Consider the following 22,171-nt stretch of genomic DNA (forward strand, 5'->3'; position numbering starts at 1 on the left):
AGAAATTAATGTGTTTATTTTGAAAACAAAAAATTTCCTTACTTGATAATATTATTTGCAAAAACAAAAAAACTTTTTGGCATCTTAAAGTTATCTCTGGTTTATACTTCTTCCATCCTATTTCTCAAAACTGAAAAATTATTAGTAAATTCTAGTAATGGTTTCGTGTGAATAAATATTAGAAATTAATTTACTTAGATTTCATACAAGTGCCCAGATTTATAAAACGCGAAATGTTTTATTTTTTCATAATTAACCGCTCAATTTATTTTATATCACACTAAAATTTATTATTATCTATTCTATAGCAATGTTTTATTTTTTCATAATATCCGTTTTACTTTTAGTTATTTTAAAAATTAATTATTTTATAAATAATTTATTTTAATCATTTTTTTACAAATCTCTTTTGTCTTAAATCACTATTTAAATTTTCTTTTTACATATTTTATTTTTTTTTAATTTTATATTTAACAACTATTTTAAAAATTATATATTTATTATTTATCTCAACTTAAATTTTTTAAAAATTAAAAAATACGAATACACATGTACTGTCGCGCCTATGTGTTCGCTAGTTAATAATAATAGTAATAATAATATACTTAATATTTAAATAGATATATTATTTCAAGTTCTTATCATTATTTGATTGAAAAACATCATCATGTTAAACATATTTAAAAGAGTTACACATTCAAATCTATTGTTACATGGTCAGCCACTCAGTAACTGCAGTCCCTTCATCAACTGTTACATGGTTCCTTAGGAATAATAAGTTAATAATGAAATTCTATGCAGAAGTTGTTCTTAATTAATTCCACTGTCTGGTGTGTATTGAAGAAAACTGTAAGACACAGAAAAGCATGAAGGCACAGAAATTTTATTCCTCAAACATGTTGCAAGCTTGCTTGCTGAAACAGAACCTACATAAATTTGATGTAGAAAATAGCCTTAATGTAGACTCTGCATAGAACTAAATCAATGTTTTCGTGACTATCTACTTACTTCTTATTCAGAACTTTTTGCTACATAAATGGATTTTACTTCAATGATCAAAAGGGTATTACTTCACCCTGATAAAAGAAGCAACCAGAAGGAAGACTATTTGGCAACAGTGCCAACATTACAGGAGTTTCAGAACCTTCATCAATGCTCAATTGTCCAGTGTTGTTGTTCATATCAGTCTTGACAAAGCCAGGGCACACAGAGTTTATGTGAAAATGTGGAATTTTCTTGGCCATAATTCTTGTGTAAGCATTCAAAGCTGCTTTTGACATTGTATAAGCAGGAGCAAAAGTTGGCCAACCCTTGATTTCCAAGAACCCCTCCTTCAAATCTTTCTGAAACTCTTTCAGTACCCTATCTATTTTTTCTCTTGTAAGGTTTTCAATGTCACTGAACACTGTTCTAGCCCACTCATTAGGTATGTTCTGAAACAATCATAGTACAAAAATAATAAGCCACCTTAACATGCTCTATCATATGTCACTTTCCAATTTCTATTCTATTTACTAAAAGAATAAAACCATTTTAAATATAAAATAGTAATATAAGATTAGAACAATAAATTTGTTTTCTGTAGAAGAGTTGCAGCCTAAATGTACCTTCAAGAACCCTGCTCTTGAGGAAATATTGATAATTCTTGGTGAAGTAGACAACTGTAGAAGGGGAATAAGAGCTTCTGTTATCCTTTCCACACCATAGAAGTTTGTTTCTACACATTGTTGAGCTAACTCATAAGTTGCATACCCTACTTCACTCAAATCAACTTTTTCACCATTTCTCTACAACAAATATGACATTTATAGTTAGTTTCTTCTCCATTACAATACACAGAGACTAATATATGGAACATACCTGCATTGTACATGGCTCTATAACAAGGAAATGAACACATAACTTGTTGATTTTGAGTAATGAGGAGAGTGATCTTAATCTAGCTAGCTAACTCAGAAATATGTTATACTTGACTTTAGAGTACAACATTTTATAGCTTGATGCAGAACAGGAGTAGATAGATTAATAAAATGGAATTGTATTAATTCAGAAACAGAAGAAGAAGCAAACCAACCATTCTAAGTAAAGCGTCACCATCTAATAATTTACCCCCAGTAACAGCTGCATTATTCACCTGCATCAGTACCAAAAGAGTGAAAATTTTGCATAACATGGTGAAGAAGAAGTTCCTAAAATTTTGATACATTATTCTGACTGTAATATGAACTTTAAATACTTCAGGTGTATAACTCAGTATCTTTGTATGACAATCAAAGAGTTTTACACTAACACGAGAAAAATGAGCAATTATGATTCAAACCAAGATATCAAGTTTCCCAAATTTGGTTTTGATGAAATGAGCTAAGGTAGCAACACTAGCAGGGTCATTCACATCAAGCTGATGAAAAACCAGAAGGTCTGAGAGACCAAACTCTTTCAGTGATTCAACTGCTTTCAAACCTCTCTCTTCATCTCTAGCTGTTAGCACAACCACAACCCCATTTGAAGCTAACTTCTTACACACCCCAAAACCAATCCCTTTGTTTGCTCCAGTCACTACAGCATACCTGAAAGATAGTTCAGAAAGTAATTACTATGTGCTTAGAACTTAGAAAGTCTATTCAGCTAGTAGAAAAAAGAGTAAATCATATTGATACTTTCTCAGAATTTCTCAAATTACTTCTCATATTCTTTCTTTTTCTGTCCTACATTAGTTCTTAGTTGTTTGAAAATATTATACAAAAACTTAAGTTAAACAAAAGTCTCAGATGTCAGTCTAATATACTCAGAAACAAAAGTTAAACCTTTTTGCTTCCTCTCCCATTGCACAGAAATTACAAGGTGATAACTTTTTCTACTACCAGTGTGTTCGTTCAATTCATCACAATGATGAACCTTATTAATAAGCAGTGATTCTCCAACTTTGGCCTTTTTCTTTGTTCAAAATAAGAATTAAGAAATACACACAACACTTAATTGGATGTTTGTTAATTACAATGTATCATGTTATGGTTTTTCAACTGCATGATTGGAATCAATTGCCGTCTTCACTATCATAATTAACGAACTAGTGCAAAATAAGCTTTTTATACCTACATTATTACACCTGTTCAAATCTATCAGGTATAAAACAAGAGACGGATGACAATTTTGTAAATAATGTGAGATCTTTTATGCCAATTATACTTTCAACTGGTATAAAAATTAACGCGATGACATTTTTAGCAATATTGAAAAATACTTTTTATATCGGTTATAGCTAAAATTGGTATAAATTTTATATATATATATATATATATATATTATTTTTTTAATTTTTAAAAAAGATATTATACTTGTTGACCTTTTGACCGGCATAGTATGTTTTTCATTTTCCATTTCTTTCGTTCATTTCCTTTCCTTAACATTTGTTTCAAACATAGTTCGTTGCTTCCCTTTCCTTATTCTTCGTTTCCAGCATACCTTAACACAGTTCTTCGTTTCCAACATTTGTCGCTTCCACTTTCCAACAATCACCGTCACCGGTCGCCTACGAAGTAGCTTGCGAAGTCGCTTGCGAAGTGGACTGCGAAGTTGCCATCACCGTGCGGAGTCGCCTACGAAGTCGCCGTCACCATGTGAAGTCACCTCGTCACCCTCGCGTGTTGTTTATGTGCTCTTCGTTTGCTAGCATCATGTTGCTAACCGGTAATTACTATTAACTGATGGAACCCTAATTGTTCATCATGTTGCTAGCTTGAAGTAATATCACTAGCTTTAGTTAATTACTGCTAACTGATGGAACCCTAACTGTTCATGTTGCTAGCCTGAATTAATATCAACTATATACTTAGTAAAGAAGAAACATAATGATGTTGATGATTGTCCACACAAGTTGTTGTTTCTATAGAATCTATGCTAAGATAATAGAATTCCCTTAATCAGTTTATTCAATATTTAATTTCTTCAATCACGCCATAGTTTTATCATGGTTCCTGAAGCAATATTGTTTTCTTCAATGCTTGATGGTTAGATGACAGTATATAAGAATGTATGTATTATTTTTTTAAAAGTCCAAATTCTCCTGAGTTTTTTTATTTTTTATTAATTGCTAACTTTTGTGGTTTTAGAAATTCAAGTCTTAAGGAGTGAAATCAATCAAGGAAGAAGCATTGAATAACTTGAAAGCCTTGGGGTCAGCTTCTGTAGGGGCTAAGCGTCCAATTTCACCTGTTCAGACATTGGTTGGGGGATATCTGCAGGAGTTGTGATGCCACTATCCTAGTGGTAGGTGTAAACTGGTAAAATTTTCATATAACTACTCTGTATATCTCTTGTCCCTGAATCTCTTTTCTTTTTTTCTTCCTTTTGTGCAACAAGGTAGCTGAATATTTGAAATTAGATAAAAACTGGCTCATATTCACTAACATCAGCAACATAAAAAGTAGGAAGCATATACAAAATCTTGTCCCCTATGAGTCACTCTGCTTACATTATTAGTACTGTCACATTTATCCATTTGAATCTTCAGCAATGATAGACCTTTCTGCAAATAAACATATCCTCTTATCACCTTCAATAATTCATGACCTTTCTGCAACTTTATAACTATAGTACATTCCTCTTCATAACATTTTATTCGCAGTCACCCTCACCCAGGTCTATTTGAAACCTGATAGAGCTATGTCTCTCTGTGATGAAATATACCAAGAATATAAAACTTAAAAATAACATGGGTAGCAAAACTTAAGAAATTAAAAATAAAGGACTAAACACCTAAAAGCAGAGAATAGTGGATGAGCCCTGAGGCATTCCCAAAAGCAAAATGCAGTCTCCCGCAACAGCCCTGAGGCTGAATAATACTAAGATACTCTGAATACAGTCTCTTCTTGCTCAACTTCACATCAATGGAGGAATACCAAGACTAGTTCAATTCTATTGGTTTAAACAATGAATAATAATAGAACATTTTATTAAAATTTATATATATGCATGCAAGTTGTTGTGAATGTGAATGTAGATGCAGTTTATATGAGAGAGGGAGAGGGGGGTGTGACTGTTTCAGTTTCATTGCATTGTTTGGGGAGAGTGATAGAAACAGTTTCGAAGTGGTAGCTACAGGGTACTTGTTGGAAGAGAGGCAAAAGGAAAAAAAAAAAGCTGAAAACGAACTAGTTAGTATATATGTATATGTGTATCCACTGCTTTTCTGTATCGGATACAATGAGTATAGCTCACTCTCACGGGAATTGAGACTATAGAGACCAAGTCTTTTTAGAAGCAAAAGATTCATCATCCTACCTTTTTCTCGGTACATGATGAAAACTACAATTCAAAACAAAGTTGGGATAGATTGCAGCACAAACACAGATTCAGAGAAACACTGCTCGTTTTCCTGTTAGTTGAGTTCATCAAACAAACACCACCCCCAATAATACCCACTGTGCTTTCCAAAGAACCTGTATAGAGCCATGACAAGTTGTTGTGATTAACACTTGAGATTGAGACTTGAGGTAGCTTCCTATATGTATATATACTTTGAACTCAAGCGTAATATCTTGTTTCTCTGCCTCTGATTTTGTGACATTTTGCCAATAATCACTGTCACTGACATTTTACTTCTATGCCTTTATTTTAGTGAAACTAAAGCAAATTAAGTCTGGTACAGGAAATTTTTTACGGTTGATGAAATTAATTAAATTAACTCAATGGGGTAAATAAGTAATTGAAAGAAGAAGAAAGTAAAAGGGTGGTCTAGCAGTATTTATACATTAATATGCACCACCCACTTATTTTAGGTCTTAATAAACAACACATGTTCATAATCATCACCTACATAGGAAAACACGCTACTATAATTTCTTACTGCAAATAAAATAAAAAGTTTCTAGAAATTTACTATTAGTAATGGTACAAACTAATTAAAAAAATTAGAAAATATAAAAAATTCAATCTGTTTTTAAATTTATGGAAACCATCTGAGGGTGTGAGAAACTATAATGAAGTAAAACAATACTTATCATCAATAAAAAGAGTAAATAAATAATAAGTAAATTTCAACAATACTGAAGTGTTTAGCTGTTGCTTAAATATAGAAGTGTCAAATAAACTCACCTAACAATAACTTGCCAACTTGAGAGAGTTGGATGATTTTCAACTATACCTTAATATAAAAAATAGTTAAAAAAATTTGTATTAATCAACACCTTTAATTTAATTTTCTATTATTAATTATGAATTAATTTAATATGTAAAGACAATAATCTTTTTAATTTATCTTATTAAAAATATTAATTATAAATTGAAGTCTTATAATATATATATATATATATATATATATATATATATATATATATATATATTAAGTAAAAAATAACAATTTTATTTTTTGAAATTTGGTTGCGAGTCAAAATTAAGTTCACATAATTGTAATAAGTCTATTTTCCCCATCTCACTTGTGATGGGTTAATAGTGAATTGAAAGGATCTGAAATGACATAATTTATCATCTTTAATTGAATTAATAAGAGAGTTACATTAAACAAAAATACTATACAGATCGAATCTAAATTTTTTGTAATACTCCCCTTTTATAAATATATTATTATATAGGTTTTATTATAACCATTATGATAAAAGATATATAGCAACAATAATAATAACAATTTTTGAAATTTATAATAATTCATATATCTTTTAAATAAAACAGAAAATAATTTAGATATTGATATATCATAGGAGTCAAATCAGTTACCTATAATTGGATTATTGACCCATAATTATGATGTCTACTATCAATAAAAATTGTAGTTGAACTGTTTGAGAGATTCTTTTGTTCTATCTTCATTAATGAGTTATATAACTTGTGCTCATAGAATTTTTGTTGCTTAGAATTCCTTTGTGTGAACTGTTCCAAAGTCAAATGAGTTGTTATGTTATATTAAATGGTGGTAGTGTTGAGTTCACAGATTGGACTACGTGTTTGGCTGTTTCTGAGCTCTAACCAAAAGCAGTGGTGTTAATTTATACACACAACAATGGATCGGAGTTGGATAAATTTTTTACGCACAACAAATGAATATGAGAACGGAGTGGAAGAATTTCTTGAATTTGCAAATATGAATGTTCTGGATAATAATGGAAAATTCTACTGCCCGTGTGTTAATTGTTTGAATGAGAGAAAACTACCAACTGACATTATTCGGGAGCATGTTCTTTGTGATGGTTTCTTAAAGAGCTACACAAAGTGGATATGGCATGGTGAATTAATAGACATGCCAAGTGTAGATGTGTCTGAAGCAGAAGAAGTTGATTTAGAGATGGATGATCGAATGGAGGAAATGATTCATGATATTGGACATGATTCCTTTCAACGTGCGAATGTGTATGACAATTTGTGTAATGACGCAGAAAAACCTCTGTACGCAGAATGCACTAAGTATACTCGATTGTCAGCGGTATTAAAATTGTTCAATGTGAAGGCAAGAAATGGGTGGACTGATAAAAGCTTCACAGAATTACTTGAGTTGTTGAGTGACATGCTTCCTAAAGGTAACACGTTGCCAACACGCAATTATGATGCGAAGAAGATATTGTGTCCGATGGGTATGGAGTATCAAAAAATTCATGCATGCCCAAACGATTGTGTCTTGTACAGGAAGGAGTTAGCCATGTTACATCAATGTCCACGATGTGGGGTGTCAAGATACAAACAGAAACATAGTGAGTTTGAATCTGATAGTAAGGGTCCTCCAGCAAAAGTTTTGTGGTATCTTCCTGTAGTTCCACGGTTGAAACGTTTATTCAGCAATGCAAATGATGCAAAACTCATGAGATGGCATGCAGATGGACGTACAACAGATGGCCATTTGAGACATCCGGCAGATGGTTTGCAATGGAAGAAAATTGATTCCATGTTCCCAAATTTCTCCAATGATTCAAGGAACATTAGATTTGGACTTGCTACAGATGGAATGAATCCATATGGTAACTTGAGCAGTAAACATAGTTCATGGCCTGTTCTATTAGTGATTTATAATTTACCTCCTTGGTTGTGCATGAAACGCAAATATGTTATGTTATCCTTGATGATCTCGGGTCCAAGACAACCAGGAAACGACATTGATATTTATTTAACCCCATTAGTTGAAGATTTGAAGATGTTATGGGAGGAGGGTGTTGATATGTTTGATGGGTACACTAGTGATTCATTCAAGTTGCATGCCATGTTATTTTGTACAATCAACGACTTTCCAGCATATGGTAATTTAAGTGGATATAGCATTAAGGGTCACAAAGCATGCCCTATATGTGAAGAAGGCACATGTCACCATCAACTACAACATGGAAGGAAAACAGTATACCTTGGACATCAGAGATTTCTTAGTACAAACCATCCATATCGTAAATTGAAGAAAGCATTTAATGGGTGTCAAGAAAATGAATTAGCTCCAATGGTTTTAAGTGGGTCACAAGTGTATGAGCGTGTGAAAGACATTGGGGAAGAAAAGGTCAATTTTCTTTGATCTCCTATATTGGAGGGTGCTTGATGTGAGACATTGTATAGATGTTATGCATGTAGAGAAAAATGTGTGTGATAGTATTATCGGAACACTCCTCAATATTCAAGGCAAGACGAAAGATGGTCTAAATGCTCGTTTGGACTTAGTTGAAATGGGTATAAGAGAACAATTAGCTCCACAATCATATGGTAAGCGAACATACTTGCCTCCAGCATGTCACACATTGTCTAAACAAGAGAAGAGAAGTTTTTGTGAGATTTTACAAGGTGTGAAAGTTCCACTAGGTTACTCTTCCAATTTTAAAAGACTTGTATCCATGAAAGATCTAAAATTACTTGGGTTAAAATCTCATGATTGTCATGTATTGATGCAACAACTTCTACCAGTGGCTATTCGAGGCATATTGCCTAAGAATGTTAGATATACCTTAACAAGATTGTGCTTCTTTTTTAATGCAATATGTAGTAAGGTTATCGATATTGAGAAGTTGGATCAGTTAGAAAATGAGGCTGTACTCATATTGTGTTAGTTGGAGATGTACTTTCCTCCATCATTCTTTGATATTATGGTCCATCTGATTATTCATTTAGTCCGAGAAGTTAGAATTTGTGGTCCAGTATTCTTACGATGGATGTACCCTATTGAACGATACATGAAGATATTGAAAGGGTATGTAAAGAACCAATATCGTCCAGAAGCATCAATTGTTGAAAGATATATTGCAGAGGAAGCTATTGAGTTCTGTACAAACTACTTATCACAAGTTGAAGCTATAGGGGTACCGAAGTCTCGTTACCATGAAAGAGGTGCTGGTAAGGGTACTCGAAGTGCAAAAGTTAGAACTCTGAGTAGAGATGAAGTTCTCCAAGCACATTTATATCTATTGAATAACACTAAAGAAGTCATCCCTTATTTAAGTGCTCATAAAGATATTGTGAAGAGAAATAATCCACGAATGTCTCAAAAGTGGGTCATTAATGAGCACAACAAAACTTTTTTGAAGTGGTTCAAACAATAGGTTCAAAATGACAACACAACTTCTGATACATTAAATTGGCTAGCAAGTGAGCCAAACTATGATGTCTTATGCTGGAGTGGGTATGATATAAACAATTATACATTTCATACAAAAGACGAAGATGAAAAAAGCACCACACAGAATAGTGGAGTAATGGTTGTAGCTGAATCAATGCATTTCTCAAGTTCAAAGGATAAATATCCGATTATGGCCTCAATGTGCTACTTTGGTGTAATTGAAGATATTTGGGTAATAGATTACACAAGTTTCAGAGTACCTATTTTTAAATGTAAGTGGGTTGATGGTAATACTGGCGTGAAGACTGATGATCTAGGTTTTACCTTGGTTGACCTAGAAAAGGAAGGTTATACTAAAGAGCCATTCATCATGGCATCTCAAGCAAAACAAGTGTTTTATGTCACTGATCCCGCTAACAAAAGATGGTCAGTGGTTCTCCAAGGCAGAACCCTACATTATACTGATTACAATGATGAATTGATACTTGATATTAGCAAAACTCCATCCTTCTCATCAAATATGCCGACCTTGAATGTCGACAATGATGTAGATGATGTTCATGCCGTACGTGATGGCCACAATGAAGGGTTATGGGAGAACATTCTAACTTGACCCATTTATTTATGTGCACATAAACTTGTGTGTGACTTTTCTTCACGCTCTTCATCTTTCTCAGTTCAAGTTAATTGGTACATTTTATCCCTTCTTGTTCATTGTTTTAAAAACTACGATTCATGTGGTTCACTTCATCTTTATTTCTTTCATATTCTTCATAGGTGGGTAGGTTCAAAGTTTTGATCTGAAGCCATTACAAACAAGATAACCTAATATCCATTGCTTTCAGGTAACTTTTATATTCTACTTTTTTTATATGATTACGTGAATATTCTTTAAAACCTTAAAGTTGCATATCAATTTTTTATGTGAATATATAGATAGCAGATAGATAAATAGGAAGGTAGGTAGGTAGATAATATGAGTTCAACTAAGATTATGTGGTTTAGCCCTAAGATATATATATATATATATATATATATATATATATATATGCTCTAGCTAGTTGATGAAATCAGAGGTTTATAATTTCTGAGGAACACATATTCTGGGAGACAAATTTCCCAGCACAGATAGTTTGGCAAAACATGGGATGTCATGTTTCTCATATTTTCTTTCATGGCTGATGATGATGCAATCATCTTTTTTTATTCACCAGTTAACTCTTTTCTTGTTTCCCGGCAGTTTTGTCTTTTATACATAAAAAATAAATTACAATCTGGTGATAATATTTTGTAAAAAAATTATAATATGATCAAAGATTTTTTGTAATATATAGAAACTGTTACATCTAAGTACGTGTACTACCTTTTAACATAAAATATGTATATTAATTTAATATACCTAAGTTGAATATAGAAACAAAGTTAAGTCCATTAGTTTCAGATTACATGCAACTATGAAAACACTAATTCATAATAATGTAATAGGAAATTTAAATCTGAAGAGAAAGAAGGAAGAGAGATAAGGTGATGATGGTGTCCGTGAGGCTTAACTTGTTGGGAATGGGAATGGGAGCCCACAACACAAAACCATTCTGTGTGAGAGAGAGAGTGATGAATCTGAATATGAATTTTTGTGTCTATGGCTTAAAAGTTGAAACATGGTGGGCTAGCCAACATGAGACAATGATAAAGGATAAAAGTTTTCAATTTTTAATGAGAAAATTATACTTTCACAACTTTATTTTACGATCTAAGTTATTATTTTTTAATATTTTTTAAGTAATTTTTCATTTTTTCTATATTCCAAACTTACTTTTAAAATATATCAATTCAGAAAATTATCAAAATTTAGGTATTATAATATTATTGTTCTTTTTGTTGTTACAACATGAAGTAAACTTTTAAAATTATAATAATAACGACAATAATAATTATCCACGCGCTTCTTTATTTCTACAGCCTCTCTAAAATATCAATATTTCAATATACCAATCATGCCAGTTGCAGTGTTTTTAATTGCAAACATCATCATAAGGTGCTAAGACTGCAAAAAGTCACCGACAAAGTTCTTTTAAAATTTGAACGAATGTCCTATGGCCTCATTCAGAATGGATTTTAGTTTTTCAGCACTGTTTTCAGTTGTAAGTCTCGAAACAAAGACAATATTAGTAGTAGAGATGATGATTATTTTGGCAGAAATAACGATAGTAGTAGTAGCAATAATGATGATAGTGTATGTGTTTCAAAATTAAGTGAAAAATTATTCCAGCTCCATTTTGGCTAAATGCATTTTGTTTTGAAAATTGCAGTTGAATTGAAAACTCACAATCACCCAAAACAGGGCTTAAGATGTTTCAATGTCTAGACTAAAATTTTCACCAGGTTGAGTACGGAAGAAGACCGAAGAGCACAATCATGCTCTAACTCACCATTACTGTTTTTACTAAGCTTCTCATGATTAAGTTTTGCCATGCATTTGTATCATTGTATGCATGCTTATCAAAATTGAGAGTACGAGTTAAAACAAAAATAAACACTCCCACACCCTCTAACATATCCTTATTTGTTTCTCTTATTCTCTTTTCGATTCTCTTGCAGATGGTTTTTCTTTTGCTGATAATTGAAATGTACTTTTATCTTCGTTTATTAAATTATTTTCATTGAAGTTTCCAGAATCCATCCAAATAAAGACTTCTCATCTCTTAAGCACATTAGATCCCAGTTGATAGTAAGTACACAACTCTAATCATTTTTCTTGTCTTGATTCCTCTGTTACATCCAATGTAAATTTTGAAATTGATATTATAAGTCTATTGTTCATTATGTATCCTTTTGTCATTCAATTTCATCTATTTATTTCTCAAAATAAAATTTTCAACGACATCATGATCTACACCTGTGCATGATGACAATTACCAATGTGTTTCTAGCCTTGGACTTGTGTACAAATCACTTCAATAGCAAAATTTTTATCCTTTGCTAACAGTTCAAAACCTGTTCATTTACTTATGCTTATATGTTCTAGTTTTAAACTTTTTTACTTGCCTTCCTACATCTTCCCCTAACAAAATGTTCTAGTAACATTTTTATAAATGTCTAAATTGATACGTAAAAATGTTAGCAGTACTTCTTTATAATTCATTTTGAAGAATCATCTGTCATGCTTATTTGTCACTTACTTTTTGACCTACATAGTCACAACTCTCCCCGATTACTGAACAGTTTTTTGCTAATGCAGCTACAATCTGGCACAGAGATTAAGTTTAGTTTGTGAAATTGAAAAGAAAAGTTATTGACTTGATTTATTATCAGTTTGAGGGAATACCCCGAGTTTCATTACTTTTGTTGATGATTCACTGTATTGAGTTTGTGGATGACTTAGCTGGAGACTAATTGATGCATGTAAATGTTAAATAGAAATTATTTATTAATTTTCACTAACAATTATTTATTTGAATAGGGAAATGCCCGGTGACACACCATTTGGTGACCTTCCACCTTCACAAGGTGGGGACAAGATTCATACATGTACCAAAAAAAATGGTAGGCGTGGAACTAGGTTGAGGGAGTTAACAGTCAGTCGTAGTGCGGATCAAAGATTGCCTATCCAATTTGATATGCAAACTGGTAAAGCTTTGGGAGATAATAGCACAAAATTCACCAGCTATGTGGCCTTGCTTGGTAGGAGCAAGTCATCCATTCTTATAGATGATTGGGACCATGTTCCAGAGACAGTAAAGAATCAGATTTGGCTAAGTGTCCAAGTATGAAATCTTAACTTATATAATTTATTACGTACATATAACTGATATTTAACATATGTAATCCATTCTTATTATACAGGTCACATATGATGTCCCAAATAGTAATCTGTTGAGGACGAAATGGATTTCATTTGCTGGGGAACGATGGAAGGGTTTTAAGACGGACCTTACAAGTCGTTATATCTATGGTCCCTTAAGTGATAAAAACCCTTGTGAGAAGTATCCGTTCCTTGATGAAGACACATGGCAGGCTTTTAAGGAAAGGCGATTAAATCCTGTCTTTCAGGTAAATTCATATTATATGTAGGTTTAACTATTTAATTGAACATATTGCTAAAATAAATCATTCTTTATACTTTGGTGCTCATAGGCTAAGAGGAAAGCTGCACAAGAGATAGCAAGAAAGAATGTCCACCCCCATAGATTGTCTCGTGGGGGTTATGATAAATTGGAGCAGAAGATGATGAAAGAGGCATCTGCCTCTAATTCCAGTGGGACTACTGTTACTCATCCTCCTCGCCATGATAAATGGAAAAGAGCTCGTCAAAAACCAACAGGGGATTACATATCTGCAGAAACAGAAAGCGTAGCTAGGCGTATTGTAAGTAACTCAAACTAATTTATTTTTAGATGTGTATTAATATATTTTTTTTAATCTTAACTTAAAGTTTTTGTGTTGTAGGATGAACTGGTCGAGCAAAGCACACAAGGATCATTCATTCCACAGGGGCGTGAGGACATATTGGCAGTTGCCATTGGTCGTCCAGAGCATCCTGGACGTGTTCGTGGTGTTGGAAAATTTGTAGGCATCCGTCAATTCTTTGGTCCTCCATCAGCTAATCATAATAAAGTAAATATCAATGAGGAAGTTATCATGTCCATCAAAGAAGAAATGAGAGAACAAATGAGGGAAGAAATTAGGGAGGAGATTAAGAAGGAGATGAAGAAAGAGTACTTTGATATGAAGGCACAATTGTTATCAGACATGAGAGCAGAGTTAGCCTCTCCCTCAGCCCAACCTTGTAATCCTCATCAACAACCTTCTATTATTTGTGTAAGCACAAAGGGGAGTTGTGATGTTCCTCTTGAAGAGGCTTCTCTCATTGGTGATGCAGATTACGAGTTGTTCATTGATGATCTCCTGCAGTCCTTGGTGGCTTTAGGTAATTTGTCTAATTATATTGTTTTGCATGTATTTGTTTTAGCCTAACTATATTGTCTTATTTATTTTACAAATATTATTTGGTTACCTTAGGTAAAATGTATGCATTGGGGTCAACCATACACCATGCAACCATTGCAGATGATATGATGAGAGTAGTGGTTGTAGATGTTCGAGATGCTACTGCTCCAGTCCCAGTGCCCACTCAAGAGGTTAAGACAGTGGGGCAGGCCCCTGGAAATTTTATCCTTTGGCCAGTTAGATTAGCAAAAGTAATTGCAAAGGAGGTAATTGTCCTTACTTGTTTTAATTATGCATTTATTTACATCGGTGTATACTAATGTTATTTAATACTTTAAATATGTATAGCAGATTAGAGTACAAGAAAAGGAAGATGTGAATGAATCATTACCACAACAGACAATTCTAGAACGACTTGGTGCAATGGCAGCGACTATCGCCTTGCAACCTATACAATTAGAAATGTCTCCCCAAGCCACAAATAGGACCTTCAACACCCCTTTTTTTATATGTCAAAAGGATATTTTTGAAGTTCTCTCTGGCACTGATATGTTATGTATATCAGTAATACAACTTTGGTTGTTGTAAGTAAACTTTTATTACTTTTATGAAGTTTGAATATATTCAATATGTTATTCTTATATTATTTATTTTCAATGTTTAAGGTATTTACATCGTAGATGCACTGAGAAGAAGAATGATCACATATATGGATTTATTGATCCTATTGCCATTCAAGGTGTTGGGAATAAAAGTGAAGAGGTTCAAAAGTACCTATTAGAGGCATTTGATGTTGGGAAAAAAGAAGTGTACTTAGCGCCTTATTTGCAGCAGTAAGAATGTCTTTTATACATTAAATTATATTTATGTAGAACTTAATTGTATATAATGGTATTTGAATCTGTAGGGGTCATTGGCAGTTGTTGGTAATTCTTCCTCAGAAGTTTGTTGTGGTTCTTTTGTGTTCATTACACAAGAAGCCTAACACTCTGAAAATTAAAAGTACTTTACAAGCGTAAGTTTTTTTTATTAACTTATTTTTTGTGTTATATAACTTAATTTTACTAAGTTCCATATTAGGCAAAATTTCAATATACATTAAATTTTACAGAGCGGTTGAGGCTCATTCTAGGTTGCAGGGACAACAAATCACTTCTAGAAAGAAGTTACAGTTCATTGCGCCAACTGTAAGTAGTTAATCTTCAAACTGTTGAAATACAATTATCAAATTTATGATATTATATGAATTTAACTTGTAGTGCTCACGTCAACCGGGAAGCTATGAGTGTGGATATTATACCATGAGGCACATGCATAGAATCATATCCGCAAACATTGTTGACTCATGGGATATGGTAATATGTACAATTTATAAATCACATCTTAAGTATTTATCACTAAAAGATTGTTGACTCAACTATTCATTGTGTAGATTTTCAATGACACATCTCCAATGGATCAAGGAGTCTTGAAGGAAGTTCGTGAGCAGTGGGCTTCGTTTCTTTTAAGTGTTTATATAAGATGATGTTAGGTGTTTTATGACTTATATAGTAATTTGTTTTGGAGTAGTATTATATTTTATATAAACATTAGATTCTATTTCATGTAAATATTAGATTGAATGAGATTTGTTTTCTGGATGTTTTGGGTTATTACATACAGTATATAAGATGATGTTAGGTGTTTTATGACTTATATTCGTTTTGGAGTAGTATTATATTTCATATAAACATTAGATTTTATTTCAAGTAAATATTAGATTGAATGAGATTTGTTTTCTGGATGTTTTGGGTAATTATATACAGGTTTGGTATGTGGTAAGAAGCATAAACGAATTCTTCATAAAAAAATAATAAATCACTTTTTATACCGGTTGAGGTCATACTTGGTGTAAAATGTGTAATGTTTTATACCGGTTGGAACTATAATCGATATAATAAGTCATTTTTTCTTACATGACTTTCCATTTCCAAGAGGACTTTCTATACCGGTTTTAGAAATGGTATAAAATATAATTTTTTATACCTGTCATGGAACCGATGTAGAAAAGATCAAACTTTCTATACCACCTGCATCTATACCTATGCTAGAACCGGTATAAAAAGCCTTTTATAATCGGTATAAAAAGCCTATTTTACACTAGTGAAAGGTGGGAATGCTATAAGAATATTACAAGTAAAAGTTGTTCAAAGAAATTATTAGTATAAGAAAAGTAATTACTTATGAACAGTGTCAAAGTATGTCTTTACAAAATACAAAAACATGTTCACCGATTTCCTTTTGGATTTGGATATTGTAGACGGCACTTGCAATCCCCAAGTCATTGAAATTTAATTTGCATGCTTATAATTCTTTAATAAAGTAGAGATGGGAAAATTGAATATAAAAACTCATAAAATTATTATGTTAAGATTGTAAGTTGGAGATGACGTCAATAACTTATCAAGCTTATAAAAATTGAGTTCATATATCTCATTTGTGTTGAGTTATGATAAAATGTGGTTGTTTGATTCTGAACGTTATCAATTTGATCATAGAACACTTCCATTGTATATATACTTGATATTTTACAAACCAAAATGGTTCAATTTTTTTACTTGTGAAAATAAAGGTGACACTTGTGTCGTGTTTATAACTATTCTTTTTTCTATGTTTTATTCTCGTCTTTATTTTCTTACCAATAATTTTTAATTTCTTAAACCAAAAACATATAAATTTCAGATTTTAGAAACTAAAAAAGTTCTGTTTTTTCATATTAAACTGTAGTTGAATCGGTACTGATAAAGTAGAGGTAGTAATAATAATTATTATCATTTAATACGCAAAATAACATGTTAGTATTCTGTATTAATAATTAGATGATATTTAACTTAAGATAGACTAGACTTGTTTGACTTTAAAATGCTAAAAAAGAAATGTATTTCCACACTCTATATTAAAATTTAATTAAATTAAGCTTGCATATTAAAAAAATTATAAAGACAAAGAGTTGAATTGAAACATATAATTTCAGCTTGATTTACAAGATAAAATATGATTTGTCTAATTTTTATTAAATTATTATTACAGTTAACTTCCGACACGAAGGTTAAATTTTGAATTGAAGAAAACAGAGACGACATAGGGCCTTGTTTTCATTTCTAACGGTTTAAAACTAATATTTTTTATATCATAATAATATTTTATTTGAGAAAAAAAATTAATAGTGGTTGATATATAGCTTCTATCAAGTTCAAATATTGTAGTTACATAAATAAAACTGGTACCAATAATATGATTGAAAAAAAATAATTAGATAATATAAATTTATTTATATTTTGAGTTCCTTTTTCACACTGTTTGGGAGGAGCGTTAGATAATTAGATTGGTTGATTTTGAAACCCTAGGGTTTTTTTGGGCTTTTTTCACGTTTCTTGTGTCTTCTTATTTTGCCATCTCTCTGTTTTCAAAAGCATCTGAGGAAGAGAATAGAGAGTGGATCGCTGTGTAAAATCAATTCACTTCATCTCAGGTACGCCCTTCTAAACCATTCTTCAAATTTTAACCCTCACTATCACAACACTGTTCCTTCTTTCTGTTTCTTTTCTTTACTTTTCTTGTATATTATCTTCTTTTTGTGAATCTGGATTACGTAGCCTTTTTATGCACCTGGCTGAGGTCAAATTCCAGAGCTTTAATTTGAGACCGAATTAGAGAGGGTCAATTAGAATTTCGAGAGAGAATTACCAGCGTACTCCATTTTTTTTTAACTCCCCGTAAGCTGTTTGTGAAAATGCTTCAGTCAGGAGGGAACTTGGATGCCTTATACGGTGCCAGAGTGTGTAATTGATTAAAGTTATTCTCTTTTTCCGTCAGGTTTTTGAAGTTGAGATAAAATGAGTGGAACAGAGAAAGGAGGATCAGGAACCACAAAAACCCCAGCTGATTTCCTCAAATCCATTCGTGGAAGGCCGGTTGTCGTCAAGCTCAATTCCGGTGTTGATTACCGAGGTTTCTTTCTTCGTTTACTACTTTTTTTCGTCTTCCCTAGATACGCTGATCAAGATTGTTTGCTAAATGTTGATAGAAAGTTAGAGACTGTTAGTGCCGACATGTTTTGGTTTATTTTCTGTCATATTTTTGTAAGGGGTATGTATGGGTTAGTGTGCTTGTGCAAGTCGTTGTCTCATGATTCTTTAAAATATTGGTGAATTAATGGGTATATCTGGGCTGGATATGATTCATCGATATGTTGTGCGTGGTCCATATTTTCTTGCCACAGCTTTTTCTGCTTTGTTGAGAGAAAATCTAATGATTTGGTTGATTGGATGAGAAGGAAACTTCTTCATTTAGTCTAATGGTAATTATTGTTAGATTTTGATCTCGTATATTGATTTAGGTTTCTGGGCAAGCTGTGTTTGAGCCATGCCCAAAATTGTTGCATACTTGGAGTAATAAGGATGGAATTTACTTACTTTTTTATATATATATCAAACGCTGGGTTCTTCTTTTCATATAGACACGTTTTTCACTAACTATTGAAGATCATAGTTTTTTACTTTATGATACGTTTCTGTGGGTATTTGAAAAGGAATTGATTATTTAAGTGACAAAACGAGGAAAAGTAGTTCAAATTATGACCTTCAATTTATTATCAAATTCAATGTTTAATGGAGGATTTACTTTGTGAATTTGCCTATTGGTCTTCTCCACTGTATAGTTTGTATCTGTTATGTTATGCTTCTGTGTATGCATGACGTAGGCTCACTCTTTTTGGCTAAATGTCGCAGGTATACTTGCTTGTCTAGATGGTTATATGAATATTGCAATGGAGCAGACAGAGGAATATGTCAATGGACAACTGAAGAACAAGTATGGTGACGCTTTCATCCGAGGAAATAATGGTACACTAATATTTGAAATGCAATGATATTATAAACACGCGCACACAGACTCACACATATATATGGAAAATTGAGATATTGTTTATTATTCACAATAGATATTTGATTGAAGAAATAATTGGAAAATTTATTTTATTTGATGCAGTTCTATACATCAGTACCTCAAAGAGGACTCTAGCAGAGGGGGCGTAAAATGTATAGGATTATTGATGTTCTTTTATGTTTGGAAGACGCGTATGATTTTTTCGAGACTGCCTTTATGTTCAACTCTTGCCTGCTGTAGACGATTTGCCCGCCTTAAATATGTAAGGCAAAGCAATATGGTCAGTTTGTAAAATGCATGTTGACATATTTTGGTAGAATTTTTAGCCTGCTCTGAAAATTCAAAATTGTAATAGAAACTGCTATCGCTTTGATTTTTCTTTTAGTTTTTTTAAATGACATGTTACTATGTTATATATTATGCCTGTGTAAATCTTCTTAGGGGAGTTTTTGACTTGGTTGGATGGGTCTGAACTATAAAGTTAACCATCCCCCATGTGATATGTAATCCACCAAATTATTGACGGTGATTGTCTGGTTTGATTAGATTGAACAAACATAAACTCTGGTTTGATTAGATTGAACAAACATAAACTCATGATGAAGAAGTTTGAAAAATAAGTTTTGTCGTTCCCGAAACCCCAAACCTCAAACTTGAAATTCGAAATTCGAAATTTGAAATTCGAAACTCGAAATTCGAAACCCGAAACACGAATCCCGAAATTCGAAACCGGAAACATGTAACTCGAAATCCTAAACCGGAAATTCGTAACTTGAAATTCGTAACCCGAAATTCGAAACCCGAATCCCAAAACCTGAAACTCGAAACCCTAAACTGGAAACTTGTAATCCGAAATCCGTAACCTGAAATCCGAAACCCAAAACCCGAAATCGGAAACCTGAAACATGAATCTCGAAACCTGAAATCGGAAAAATGTAACTCGAAACCCTAAATCGAAAACTCGTAATTCGAAACCCGCAACCCGAAATCCCCAACCCGAAACACCAAACCCGAAACCCAAAACCTCAAACCCGAAACCTAAAACCTAAAACCTGAATCTCGAAACTCGAAACCTGTAATCCGAAATCCCCAACCTGAAACACCAAACCTCAAATCCGAAACCCGTAACTTGAAATCCCCAACCTGAAACACCAAACCTCAAATCCGAAATCCGAAACCCGAAACCTTAAATCCGAAACCCGAAATCCGAAACTCGAAACCCGAAACACGAATCTCGAAACTCGAAACCCGTAACCCGAAATCCCCAACCCGATACCCGAAACCTCAAACCCGAAATCCGAAACCGGAAACTTGAAACATGAATCCCGAAACCTGAAACCGAAAACATGTAACTCAAAACTGGAAACCCGTAACCCGAAACCCGTAACCCGAAACACCAAACTCGAAACCCTAAACCTGAAACCCAAAACCCGTAACCTGAAATCTGAAACTCCAAACTTCAAACTCGAAACCCGAAACGCGTAAGTTGAAACGCGTAATCTGAAACCCGAAACCCGAAATCTAAAACTCGATAACCGAAACCCGAAATTCCAAACCCACAACCTGAAACTCGAAACCAGAAATCCGTAATCCGAAACTCGAAACCCGTAACCCGAAATCCCCATCCCGAAACACCAAACCTCAAACCCGAAACGCCAAACCTCAAACCCGAAATCTGAAACTCGAAACCTAAAATACGAATCTCGAAACTCGAAACCCGAAACCCGAAACCCGAAACTCGAATCCCAAAATCCGAAACTAGAAACATGTAACCCAAAACCCTAAACCGGAAACCCGTAACCCGAAATCCGTAACCCGAAATTCGAAACTCGAAACCCGAAACCGGAAACCTGAAACATGAATCCCGAAACCCGAAACCGAAAACATGTAACTCGAAACCCTAAACCGGAAACCCGTAACCCGAAATCCCCAACCCGAAACACCAAACCTGAAACCCCAAACTCTAACTCGAAACTCAAAACCCGTAACCCGAAATCTGAAACTCCAAACCTCAAACCTGAAACGTGTAACTCGAAACCGGTAAACAGATACCCGAAACCTGAAACCTCAAACCCAAAACCCGAAATCCGAAACCTGAAATTCAAAACCCACAACCCGAAACTTAAAACTTGAAACTAGAAATCCGTAACCCGAAATCTCCGACCCGTAACACCAAACCTCAAACCCGAAACCCGAAATCCCAAACCTCAAACGCGAAACTCGAAATCCGAAAGTTGAAACCCGAAACTCAAATCCCAAAACCCGAAACCGGAAACATGTAACTCGAAACCCTAATCCGGAAACCCGTAACTCGAAATCCGCAACCAGAAACCTGAAATCCAAAACTCGAAACTCGAAACCGGAAATCTGAAACATGAATCCCGAAACCGAAAGCCGGAAACATGACTCGAAACCCTAAACCAGAAACCCGTAACCCGAAATCCCCAACCCGAAACACCAAACCTGAAACCCCAAACCCTACACCCAAAATCCAAAACTCGCAACCCAAAATCCGAAACACGAATCTCGAAACCCGAAACATGAAACCTCAAACCACAAACCTGTAACCAGAAACCTGTAATTGTAACACGAAACTCGAAACCCGAAACCCCAAAATCAGAAACCCGAAACCCGAAATTCCAAAACCCAAACCTGAAACTCAATATCTGAAATCCGAAACCCGAAACACGAATCTCGAAACTCGAAACCCGTAACCTGAAATCCGAAACCTCAAACCCGAAACCCGAAACACGAAACTCTCAA

General features: G+C 33.5%; 4 protein-coding genes across 11 annotated transcripts; 3 read left to right on the forward strand and 1 right to left on the reverse strand.

Moving 5' to 3' along the window:
* Positions 1-1,055: 1,055 nt before the first annotated feature.
* LOC114183082 ((+)-neomenthol dehydrogenase-like) lies at positions 1,056-2,590 on the reverse strand (the record flags this gene model as incomplete). The annotated part of the gene is made up of 4 exons (XM_028069935.1): positions 1,056-1,433; positions 1,608-1,787; positions 2,075-2,134; positions 2,321-2,590. Coding segments are annotated over 4 exons (888 nt in total), but the record flags the coding sequence as incomplete, so codon positions are not given.
* Positions 2,591-3,411: 821 nt separating this feature from the next.
* Positions 3,412-16,064, forward strand: LOC114184316. 8 transcript variants are annotated; one of them, XM_028071622.1, is made up of 15 exons: positions 3,412-3,687; positions 4,110-4,280; positions 10,313-10,380; positions 12,202-12,263; positions 12,996-13,299; positions 13,379-13,585; positions 13,670-13,900; positions 13,982-14,462; positions 14,555-14,748; positions 14,831-15,066; positions 15,148-15,315; positions 15,390-15,497; positions 15,594-15,669; positions 15,742-15,837; positions 15,915-16,064. In XM_028071622.1, exons 5-15 carry the CDS (start codon positions 13,000-13,002, stop codon positions 16,005-16,007), a joined length of 2,190 nt encoding a protein of 729 aa, XP_027927423.1. In that variant the 5' UTR covers positions 3,412-3,687; positions 4,110-4,280; positions 10,313-10,380; positions 12,202-12,263; positions 12,996-12,999; the 3' UTR covers positions 16,008-16,064. The 8 variants fall into 8 exon arrangements, with proteins under 8 accessions (XP_027927423.1, XP_027927420.1, XP_027927424.1 ...); XM_028071619.1 differs by having other exon boundaries at positions 12,209-12,263; XM_028071623.1 differs by lacking the exon at positions 12,202-12,263.
* On the forward strand, positions 7,016-8,503 carry LOC114183085. The gene has a single exon (XM_028069938.1). The coding sequence runs from the start codon at positions 7,016-7,018 to the stop codon at positions 8,501-8,503; it is 1,488 nt and encodes a 495-aa protein (XP_027925739.1).
* A 1,757-nt stretch (positions 16,065-17,821) lies between the features above and the next one.
* On the forward strand, positions 17,822-19,931 carry LOC114183860 (sm-like protein LSM6A). Its single transcript, XM_028071019.1, has 4 exons — positions 17,822-17,993; positions 18,338-18,472; positions 19,252-19,365; positions 19,511-19,931. Exons 2-4 carry the CDS (start codon positions 18,358-18,360, stop codon positions 19,555-19,557), a joined length of 276 nt encoding a protein of 91 aa, XP_027926820.1. The 5' UTR covers positions 17,822-17,993; positions 18,338-18,357; the 3' UTR covers positions 19,558-19,931.
* The last annotated feature ends 2,240 nt before the right edge of the window (positions 19,932-22,171 follow it).

Source organism: Vigna unguiculata, chromosome 5 (genome assembly GCF_004118075.2).
Source record: "Vigna unguiculata cultivar IT97K-499-35 chromosome 5, ASM411807v1, whole genome shotgun sequence".
NCBI classification, from domain to species: domain Eukaryota; kingdom Viridiplantae; phylum Streptophyta; class Magnoliopsida; order Fabales; family Fabaceae; genus Vigna; species Vigna unguiculata.